The sequence below is a fragment of the Toxorhynchites rutilus genome, chromosome 2 (assembly GCF_029784135.1).
Source record: "Toxorhynchites rutilus septentrionalis strain SRP chromosome 2, ASM2978413v1, whole genome shotgun sequence".
NCBI classification, from domain to species: domain Eukaryota; kingdom Metazoa; phylum Arthropoda; class Insecta; order Diptera; family Culicidae; genus Toxorhynchites; species Toxorhynchites rutilus.
This window is the reverse complement of record NC_073745.1, coordinates 299199935-299211996: the sequence shown is the minus strand read 5'-3', so window position 1 is coordinate 299211996 and position 12062 is coordinate 299199935. Positions and strand designations below refer to the sequence as shown.

The following is a 12062-nucleotide window of genomic DNA, read 5'->3' as shown; positions in this document are numbered from 1 at the left end:
ACACACAGAAATGTTACGGCAAAAGCATTATTTTTTTCAGGAGTCTTCATACAAAAATGGTATATATTCCAAAAACTATAAAAGATGGAAAGTTTAGGTTTTCGACAAAAGTTTATATTTTAACAAGGTATAAAACTTTGTCGAATACATTATATCGCTATCTTGACTTTAAACGAAATTAGGATAAGTTGTATTTTTTTTCAAAGAAACAAGAAAAAGTTGTTGTTCGAAGAACTTTTTCCCTGTAAAAGTGCCCATCTTCCGATGTATGGATCACTTGTTGGAAATTGTAAGGGCTGTTCATATATATATTTTTGGGAATTTAAAAAAATACATTTTTGAGAAAAATGAATTTTTATTTAAAAAATAACTTTTTTGTCAGAAAATTTCTTTTTCCAAATTGTTTTTGGTAATTTTTTGTGAAAATTTAAAAAAAATACTAAGTTGTAAATTGTTGTAAAAATTAAGAAAAAAAAATTGCCTTTTTCCAAAAAGTAGTCTAATTGTTTTTCGAGTATTTCAAGTATGCAAAGTTGCTTAAATGACCCATGTCTTTACACCCACAACGTTTCACTGATATCTGAGATGGTGCTGCCAACGGCCAGTCGAGATGACATGAAATTCGTCCATTTTAAAAAGTCAGCCGTAATTTAAATTGGTCATATGATTATTAAAATTATGATTTTGTATAGCTTTCATCATAATTACCAAGTTTCAACAAAATCGGAGAGTGTCAGGTCAAAAATTGCTTTTTTGTGTCGATTTGGCGTGGAATACTCTATAATAAAACGCTCAATTTTTTATTCATCCATGTTTTATTTATTTTGTCTAATAATATAAACCGGACTAAAACTGCAATACACAATAAATTATTGCGATTTTAACGGTAATTTAGCCGTAGATCTCAACCTAAGCCCTCTGTAATTATTCGAAAATATGGAAGAAACATAATCGGAGCCATAAATAAACGAAATAACAACACTGGAGTTCAAGGAAATATTTGATCAACAATCGTGAATTTATATCTAAATAAATGAAACATGTCCTAATGCTTCTTCACTTTTTTCGGTATGGCCAATTCCAGTATGCGATCACTGGCTTTCGCTTTGAGTGCATTGGGTACTACACTGAATGGATTTTCACGATATTCATTTCTCACGTTCCGGTAAACCTTTGGCTTCGATAGCTCCACAACTCGTTCAGATGCTTCAACGAAACAGGAAATGAACATTTCCTATTTTTGCACAGACAAATAGAAAACACTTTCTTACCAACAGCCTTGAGTACATTTTCCGGAAGACCTTTTTCTTCCTTGATTGGTCCCTTCTCACGACAGTTTCTCTCATATGGAATACAAAGGTTTTGCAGCCTTTGACTAGCCGTAGCTTTTAGTGCAGCCGGTTTAACAGGTTGTAATTTAGCAGGTCCAGTGTACTTCTTGTTCTCCCAGCGTGGCGTAGATAAACTGAGAATACGAGCGATCAGCTGAGCGTATGGTACCCTTCTGCGGGGTTTCATCGGCACTGGCTTCGCTGTTTTCGGCTGGGCGTTAACGGCAAGCCACTGCTGATGATTTTTCCACTGCTCCGGTGTAAACGAGGGTGTCTTCGGTCTGAGTAGAGTTACAATGGAGAACAAAACCTTAGAGTTTTGATTCTTTCGTAATTGTTCGGAAATAGGCTGAAAAGTTACTTTCAACTTGCTCACGAAAATCGTGACAAACATTTATGAATACATTGGCATTGACATGACTTTTCTATCTAATTGCGACTTCGGTGAGAGAATCTAACAAGTTCTGTTTTGAATTCTTGTTAGCATAAACAGTATGATTCAAAATATCATGGAGCAAGGATTCTGAGCAAAATCTCAGCATTGTAAAAACTAAGAAATTTCACGGTTTCAAAAAATGGACATGAAATACAACGGATACGGACATGCAATGTCAAGCGGATTATACGATGGGGAATTAATCATATTTAATACTCACCTTGGCGGCGACAACTGAACATTTGCCAACCGACTGTAGACGGTGTACATACTTCGCTTAATGCGTTTACTGAATCGATCGTACCAGCAGCGGTTTAAGAAGCGTTTGTAGTCTTCCCTGGCGGCGATCAATTTGCGCACTTTCGGATTCGCCAGCTGCTGAATTCTCGTCGAGGCATACGGTTCCCGATAGGTTTGTATGGTTTGAATTGTTCTACCATATTGTGATACTGGGCGTTGATAAAACTTCACACGGGAGCACTTCGGTTTCGAGAGGCTTCGAATTCGGCGTGTGGTTTTATACCTGCGTAAGGGCGAAGGCTGCTCGGTAGCAGTAAAACTGCAATCCACCAGTGGACAATTACATGGTGTATATAAGAAGGACTTCTTGTAAGTACTGAAATTTGGTATCTTCACGTTTTTTCGATCGGAAAAACATTGGGCCATATTGTGCCGAGCTTCTGCTAGCTGCTCTTTGTGAGGTTTTTTTTTTCTGCGTGAATTTTTTCGACTGCGTGGGATTGTTGGAAATGCCTACTAAGAATCTCAAAAAAAAAAACTATTCGTTTAGTACATGTTATGCGACAAATAATGCTAAACAGAAATCTAGGATTAATTTTAAATCACTTGAAATTGCGAATATAATGCAAAATTCTCTTACAAACATATTTTTTTGTGAATTAAGGAGGTATTCTAGTGTAGAGGCATGAGTTTTGGACGATTTTTTGAGCATAAAAACAAAGAATAATTCTACTATCCATCATATTATTATTTGTTTATCTATCTTTCACCAATAAAACAAAAATTTTAGGGAATAAAAAATACATAATTGAGGGGCTTTGAATGAAAGGGGTGTAAGTGATTTGACCGATTTCTCTACATCGACTCTCTCTTTTGGCCATAGCTTAGCCTCAAATACATTCCCAGCTGTATTTGACAATGTGGAAGATAGGTCAGAACCTCACCTATCAGATTCTATAGCAAACTTAAATTGGAACGTTTTTGCAATTGAGTTATTAACTAAAGAAATAGTTGATGAAGAGAAATCGATCAAGTCACTTACACCCCTTGCATTCTAAGCCCCTCAATTAGAATAGTTACATGCTGATGAAGAGAGGGGGTTAAAAAAAAGTTGTGCCTGGCATACACTTTTCCAGCTCTTCTGGTTATCTGAAACAAAATACTCGAACAGATTCTCAAAGTGGTGCAACTGTTGGTATAAGTGCATTAGTGCATTATGCAGAAAACTAGCGCGTCTTGTTTAGTATTTAATCTATGTAAATATGGGAAAAACCTGAGCGTACATGAGCGTGATATTTCACCGCTTCATGCCACGCTCACAATGCCGAGACGACGTTACACTCCCCATGCGCTACCCGGAGACCCGGACACCTGCCACTAGATGGAACTATTTCTATGGCCAAGTATGATGGCGGAAACCTGAGTACGGACCCGGAGGGTATTAAGCAGAGGCTAAGGGAGAGAGAACTATTTACAAATCAAAGAATCTTTTTTGAGTAACGTTGTGATCAGACTCAATACACTGGAAATTTTTCCAGTTGCAGAAAGGCATAGAAAAATTTTCATTGGGAGTTACAAGAGCGATGAAAATCGTCAAAAGGAGTAGCCGAAATTTTTAAATCAATTAAAGCAAGACACATGTTGGCAGCATCTGACAACTGACTGAAAACGTTGATTCTCAAACTGACAAATTTCTGCGACGAAATTTCGGACATGGACATACGAAGGCCGCGGGAATTATCCTGGACCATGCCAATTATCGACTGCATTGGAAGTGTTACAGTTCATCGTGAAATTGGACTTTAAAGAAACGCTGATTTAGGGTGTTTTCAAGCAACTAGTAAATGCCAATAGTTTTTTCTTCATGAAAATCACATATAATCGATACGAGTTTGGGTTTGTCAAAAGCTCCAAGTCTCTAGTTGCTAATACTACCATAAGGCGTTGAAATTATTCATTTTTTATGTTCTTTAACGATTTTCGATCAAAGAGAAATTATGATCATGGTTTGGCTACCTCTGATCATGGTTTGTCAAAAAAAAATGATCGTGGTTTGTCCGGTTTTAGAAATCACCATTTTTAAATGAAATAATTCCAATTTTCAAGTAGATGTTGCAATTATGATTGTTAGAGTTTACTGTCGTCATATTGATCCATTCATAATTTAGGCTTTCTTCAGAATATTGCCTTTTTCTTGGACATTTTAAAAGTGTTCACCTCAACACACTCAACACAGATAAACTTTATTTCTGCTATGCGCGAAGGACACAATAAACAAACTGCAGCACGCCAAGCTGTTGCCTTAGAAATCATGTGGACAAAACAACATAATTGAATTGGACAACTCATGATCAGAATTGATGTCATCGGAATGCGTTAATTTAATGGTTTAGCTATGTAAATCGGATAAAATGGTGTGCTAGCATGATGTTTACAATACTCGTAAGTGGTATCATCCAGAAAAGGTCTGAATACGTTCCAAATAATCATCTGGTGATTGATTAAAAGTTAGCTTAGATGAGGTGCACATTGACAGCAATAAAAGGAGGATTTAATAATCAGTCGTAATCAGTAATAATCAGAGTAATCAGTCGGACATTGTCCCGTAGATGGGCAGCTTCGCGCCCGAAACCGGTCGACACTTAAGGTAATTTTTAAACCGTTTAATAGTAAAAACAATAAGTGTTTGTCTTGTCTCGCGTTGCGTCTTAGTGAATGTCGTGAAGTTTTTACGTTGCACAACAAATCAAAATAAAAAGTGATTTAATAATCCTTTAAAACATATGAATCCGTAAAAATATGCTATAAAACTACAGTAAATAATGAAAAAGACTATTTTATTTAAATGTTTTGAAACATTTGAATACCTGATTTAACACAGGTGCCCTGAATTAGAGCATTCAAAAAAGTGGACAAACCAAAATCATTTACCTTATATCCTTAAATTTGAGTTTCTTGGATGGGTAAATTTGATTTGAAAGAAAACAAAAACATGATAACAAGATTTGGTTGTAGGGGTGACACCCTAACCACCCGCTCCGGGGTCTTCCGATCACGCTACGCCACTGCGTCAAATATTTATTTTTTGGAAGGAGTGGCCTACTTGTGGCCGAGTTGGTGTATTTTTTTCTTCATCGAACCAAAATTATAAGGCCTGCTTCATGCGTTCCTGTAATACCACGTTCAGAAGACGTATTTCATCTTAGAATATCAATTTTGGGACTTTTTGATAGTGTTTTGTTCCTCGTAAACAGATCTGTATTAACTCTTATTGGGGAATCCGATCGGTTATGAAATTAGCACAAGGTTGGATTCTTTAATCCGATTGAGTCAAATCCAATCGGGTTCTGCAAATGTGGCCTTTCTGCACAATTCGGTATTGGCAACTTTAGTCTCGTATTGGATTTCAGTGAAAGGAAAATTGTAATGAAATTTTGGATGGAATAAACACACTTTTATTTTTTACCCCTTTTTTGCATGATTTTTGACGTAGGACTACGTCTTTGATTTCTATATAGGGGGGTCACTCTACGAAAATTGTAACGTTTTATTAAGAGTTTTCAAATGCATATTACGCAGAATCGTTCTTATGATATATGTTATAACATATACCATTGGACGGCAAATTTATCCAACATTTTTTTCGCCTTAGGCATCAACAGTGGAAATAATCAAACAAGTGAGCAATTTATCAAATAAGAGAGATATGTTGTGCGAGCGAATGCGAAGGTGAATAATGTATTATGCATTCTTTCTTTCAACTTTTCTTTCGTTCCCATGAATGTTGTATGCAACATAAAATTGTGTGCAATAGTTCGTTCTATCAAACAAGATAACAAGATCTTTTTTGAATCTAGTAAGAAATCAGATGCAAGATTTCATACTTCACTAAAATTTCATGCAAGATTTCATCGATACAACGAGGAAAGTGTCGCCCATACAGTGATCGTTAGTTAGCCCCTTGCCGTATGATTTAATTTCCAACAACAGGGCCCAAACACGAGCACATTGAATCGTCCCGATACTCTGTTGAGTGTGTGCATATTACTTACGATCGTAGAAGTCTCGCATCATCACACGCCTGAAGCATGTATCCATTTCACATCGATAGACCACGAGTGAGGTTCGATTTTGTACGCTCTGGCTTAGTCTAATCGCAACGAGTGTGGTTCGACGTTATACGTGAAGGGGTTAATTGGGTCGGAAAATCAATACAATTATCGAATTTCACTCTCTAACTGGACTGCAAAACAGCAAAAGCTATACTTCAAATTGAAGATGACATCTATTATTGATACATAACTGCTTTGTTAACTGGGCTAACGTACGCCCAGTTATGGATAAGTCCAGTTGAAGATAGTCTGAAGTATGATAGTTGTAAAAAAAACATCAAGATCATCCCAAAAAAGGCAGTTATTTGGCCGCCTATACGTACATGATCTATTCTGACTGATCCAAATGAAGCATTTTTTGAGAGTTGGTTCACAAAGACTGAACAATTTCGAAATATTTCTTAATCAATTAACATTTGTTGAATTCGGCTCCTTTAAACTTATGTAACTGAGCCTGTAAGTGTGCCATTCTGCTATGAAAATTAGAGCGAGAAGGATTGTGAGTTTGGAACTGCATAAGCATTTGTTTGCGTACAGCATAATATTCTCTGCCATCTACTGCTGGCATGAATATGATTGCACGGCAAACATGTTAAAGCATAAACTTCCCATTTTCAATCATCATAGACAGTATTCGTCAATAGAATCGTCAAATTTGAATTCATTGTTATCGCTACAGCCAAAATCGTACTCTGAAATAGTACATTTTGCGATCATTCACACTGAAGAACTGCATTTTTCACTGATCCGTTCAGTCAGAGTGGACCAAGTTTATTTTTTAATATACTCAAAATGTGCACATTTTACACTAACGGGTTCAAGCACATTTCGACAAGGTACCTATTAGCTTCTAGAAAATGTTTTGTTGGTTTGAATTCGGCGCTTGGATATTGTTTAAATTCAATATACAAACGATTGTCACATGGTCCACCCTGTCTTCACATGATATAGAGCCATTTCGCCATGGTAAATGGTACATGGTCCGCTCTGACTGCATACTATGAGGGATTTTCGTTGATCAATCATAAAAATTTCGATTCATTACTCCTGCTGTATGCGTGATTTTCCAAATCTGATAAATCTGGTATGTAGCTTACATAATGCTTAACCAAATGTAATCAATAATTCGAAATTTTCAATTTTACGACTTGGTCCCCTCTGACTTAACACCGACCAAATGATCCCGTGCCAGTGAGACAAAAAAGGCCCTTAGTGTCGAGAATATTGCTGCCGCTAGCGCATCAATTGAGGAAGAACCAAATCAGTCTCTCACACGTCGTGTTCAAGCGTTGGACATCTCTGTGACGTCGTTTTGGTGAATTTTGCGAAAAGATCTCAGCCTACATCCTTACAAGATCAAATTGACGCAAGAACTGAAGCCGCTTGACCACCAGAAGCGTCGTATGTTCGTGAATTGGGCTGAGCAACAACTTGAAAATGATCCAGATTTTCATCGAAAAATCATCTTCAGCGATGAAGCTCATTTCTGGCTGAAAGGCTTCGTCAATAAGCAAAATATTCGTTATTGGTCAGCAATCCACACGTACTCCATTAGTCACCATTGCATCCCGAAAAAAATCACGGTTTGGTACGATTTATTATGTAAATTAGAATAAAGTTATATAATTCATCGAACAAAACGAAAATAATAATTTAACAACTCAATCTTTATTTTCGTTCGATGAGTTCGAATGTGAAGATATTTATAAAATAGTCTGGCAACCACCACTTGCGTTCACTCGCTGAAAAACACTCCACACACGGTTTCGCCGCATTTGATTTCCACAGTCGTAAACAAAAGAGCTTTCCCGCAAACGATCCCGCGCCCGCGCCCGCATCGAATTCACTATGTCCTCGGCCTAAGACGTCTTGAGAACATGCATTATTTTAAAGCGCTTAGGAGTAACTCCTTTTTTTTCTTGAATGCGAACGTTACCAGTGGAGCATTCGCCGTCTCAACGTAGGTATTACTTGCGTTCGTTGACAGTGTCGTTGATTTATTTTTTAGAAAAACAAAAAATGACTTACTCCTAAATAGGGTATGACATAAAAAGAGTCCTTTCAGGGTGTGACATATAAAAGTCCTCTTTCATGTATTTGTTTCACCATTTTTTTGTTCATCGATACACTCTCGGTTCTTTAAATCTGTCACAAACATAATTTTCTTAGCATAACGTTGACGAATTTTCCGGAAAATGGGTGGGAAGCAAATCTCAACACAGATCCGAAATTTGATTGTGCGTAAACTTATGTAACTGAGCCTGCAAAAATAAATGAATTTATTAAAAAGACACTCTTTAGGAGCAACGTTTTTTTTTGTTTTTCTAGAAAATAAATTAACGATACTGAAACGGCGAAATGGTCTATTTATCACCTACTCTTACGTTGTATTGACTGGAATACCGAAAAGTTTGAAAAAACTTTTGATATTGCAACACTTTAATTTCAAATGGGGGTGGATTTTTTTGTGCCCATCAATGTATCTGTAGCGCACAATACCGCTCCTCTAACTTGTATAGAGGCGAATGAACTGAAAAGTTTAAAGCCTCTTTAATCCAACATCATCATCGGGCCCTATTCCAGAAAACGAGACGAGCAGACGAGCGCTCGTCTCGTTAGTTATTCCAGAAGCCGAGCTCGACTAAAAACAGACGAGTAGCTCGTCTGGCTCGACTACCGTTTGGCCGCGCAGTCGAATCGTCTAGTTTGTTTGATGTGTTTGTTCACCTTGTTGATTGAAAGCATCGGTATTCTTCTGCTCCGCCTTTATCTTCAAAAACTGTTTCACGGCTAAACTAGTATTGCATAAGCAATGTATGTTTTCAACTACAACCATCAAATTGAGTTCAGTAATTGCAAGATTTTACAGATTTTCAAATGGGCCTCTTCCAAACAACACAACCAAATGTAAACATCGAACACATATCCAGGGATGCTAGATGACTGTTTGAATGTATTAACACGGCACGAAAAGGGTCTTCACATATTGAACGAAAATGAGTAATTCAAAACAACTACTTTATTGGAAATACGTATATATAGATTTAAAACTTTTCTTGATAAATCGTTGATTAGGTGAACAAACATTGCTCCCAATAAATCCATAATAAAAAAACGGCTGAGTGATAAAATCATATGCTCGAGGAAAAATATCAATGAAATCAAAAGATATATGAATCTAATTCCTTTTTGTTATAATTTTAGTATTTTGGCACTGAGAAAAGAGTATCGATTGATCAATTTTAAAAATGTTTGTTGTTTTTCTCAAAATAAAAACATGTCTTCACATCTGACATCACTGATCATACCAAGAAAAAGTGACAGAAGTCTTTCCAGTGTACCAAATAAAACATTTCAATGAAACTCGTGTACTGGAATGGGATATTTTCCTTGTCTCGACAGTGACTGAAGCCGAGACGAGACGAGACGAATTAAGTGCGATTCACGTTCCGTCCCAGCCTGAGGGCATCCGTATACTAGCACATAGGATTTGACAGCGTCAAACATGTCCGGGTCGCAAATGCAATTTGCGACCACTGTCACTCGCGAGAACTGCCAAACTCTCAAGCTGGTGTAAAACAAGGCACTTAACATACTACCAGGTGGGTCAAAACGTGAAGTGGTTTTCTGCAGCCATTTAAAAAATACACAAAAGTAAATTAAGACGATTGAGCACAATTTGTGGAATATACTGATACTTTATGAAATACTCATTGCTATATTCATTATATTCATTACGTTTTACGCTGCAAGCGTTTCATTTATTGTCTTTGCGTTGAAGGCACCATAATGATTTGCGCCATTTGGAAAACGAAATTAAGGACGAAATTAACACACTTCTAGAACAAAAAATAATGAATGAAAATTTACTTTTCTGTATTCAATATGTATTCTATGTAATAGAGTAATACGTTTCCTCGAAAATTGTGAAATAATATGAAACTGAAATTGTGTTTGATGCTGATTTTATATTATAATGGTGAGTTTTTGTGATTATTGTGTTGTAAAATATTTGGAAATATACAACCAAATGGCTAAGTAAGCGTCAGGACTACGTGTTTTAAATACAACTGAAATTATTGAAATAATGCAGAATTCATTCAAACCCTTTTATTTCACTTAAATTCTTTCAATTTCTTAAGTTGGTTTACATTATAATATAATACTACATTTCAAGTGATCAACCTAGGGTTCTACGTTTTATATTATCATTCAGACCCTTGTGATCATCATGATCATTACATTTCACATAAATTTTTTTTTCAAAAAACAATTCTTTTTTTAGTTAGCGAATGGGCGCACCTTGTTCCATAGATTTGCCTTGAGTTCGCCGAGTAATTTGATAGGTTTGGCAATGACAGCTAAATTTGTAGCACATCTTGACTCGCGGATCATATCCCCTTGCCCGGGGCTTGTTCCGTCCCGTTGCGTCTATTATTCTTCCAAGCGGTTTTATGCAAACATTCACATACACCGTCAACGGCAACTTCGACTTGCCGTTGCTGGTGTATGTGAATGCATCAATAGGAATTGAATGGGAGAATAATTGATGCAACGTGATGTGACGGAACGCGAACGTGACGTGGATGTTGTATGTGAACCGCCCTTTATTCGTCTCGTTTTCTGGAATTCGCGTTGACGGTGGAATGGTGTCGACATCTGGATACGACATAAGTTTGTATGAGGCCAAATATTCTCTATCAGATTAGTCGGCCGTAAGGCAGTTTTAAATTGCTAAAATTTGTATGAAAATTTTAACGTAGGACTACGTCTTTCATTTCTATACCGGGGTGTAAAATCAAAGTTTCGAAACCGAAAGCGTTACACCGGAGACCGAGATTTTGAGCGTTAATAGCTCCTAAACAACTGAACGAAATGGTATGATAAACACTTCATTCGAAAGATAAAATGTCTACGCGTTCTATACTTGTTACTTTCTGATCCAAAAACTTGTTTCAATAGTCTTAAAATTGTTCTCGAAACAGGCTATTGAAATCACCAATCGGTATATAAGCGAGCGCCGCTCGGAAATCCACTCAGTTCAAATTGAACAGCGATTGGAGCATGTTGTCGCTGTTGTGGTGAAGCTCTTCGTTTATCATGAAAGCGCTGATGAACGGTGTCACCAAGAGCCTGTTTGGGCACCTTAGGCCAGAAGGGAATCCATCAGGAGGAGAGAGATGCCACAAATGGTTCCCCGGGAAGATCTCGAAGCAGCCACTACACACACACACACACACACACACACACATACACGCACGGAATTCTTTCCGTTTGGATGCCATTCAGCATCGAGAAAGATCCGGAAAATAATCTGCCAGTTCCTCTGGGAATTTAAAAATACATTCATGTGAAAGAGTTTATTTGAATGTTTTCTATCCATGTAACACTGTGACCAAATATGTTTCAATCAAGTGCTATTAACAGATGGTTATCGAGTTACCATAAACCACTGGTGGGCCTCCAGTATCGAGGAAAATGTGGAAATATCTAATCGTTAATGAAAATAATCTGCCAGTTTCTCTGGGAATTTAAAATTACATTCATGTGAACACTGTGACCAAATACATTTGGTTTTGTGATTTTTCAATCAATCGCAATTAACAGGATAGCTTCTGAAGATTATTCTTCCCCATCAGTAGGATATTTCCGTATCCATTATTGGATGCATAAAACCGTGTGCCTCCATCGTAACGCTCTCGTTTTCGAAGTCCCCCAAATATTCATTCATTCAGAATGAATTCAGATTCAATTTCAAACAAATGATCTCTAAATCAACGATAGTCCTACGTCACCCTTGCGGTTATACCATAGATATAACCCACTTCCTGTTTTTTCTTGGCATTATTTACCTACTAGAAGTGCGTTGTGCTGACCCTAATTTAAACTATTTTCCATGAATTTTCAGATATTCTCACCAAAACTTACCATTATTATATAAAA

General features: G+C 37.0%; 1 protein-coding gene across 1 annotated transcript; it reads right to left on the bottom strand.

The window, feature by feature from the left end:
• Positions 1–929: 929 nt before the first annotated feature.
• Positions 930–8959, bottom strand: LOC129771089 (uncharacterized). The gene is made up of 4 exons (XM_055774413.1): positions 8847–8959; positions 1988–2523; positions 1272–1612; positions 930–1206 (listed from the first exon to the last, which is right to left on the bottom strand). Exons 2-4 carry the CDS (start codon positions 2431–2433, stop codon positions 1046–1048), a joined length of 948 nt encoding a protein of 315 aa, XP_055630388.1. The 5' UTR covers positions 2434–2523; positions 8847–8959; the 3' UTR covers positions 930–1045.
• Positions 8960–12062: the final 3103 nt, after the last annotated feature.

Coding starts and splice junctions, on each gene's coding strand:
- LOC129771089 (XM_055774413.1), bottom strand. CDS start 2,433: ATGGCCCAATGTTTTTCCGATCGAAAAAACGTGAAGATACCAAATTTC. Junction 1,613..1,987: donor GTTCAGTTGTCGCCGCCAAG/GTGAGTATTAAA, acceptor AACTCTACTCAG/ACCGAAGACACCCTCGTTTA. Junction 1,207..1,271: donor AAATGTACTCAAGGCTGTTG/GTAAGAAAGTGT, acceptor GTTTCGTTGAAG/CATCTGAACGAGTTGTGGAG.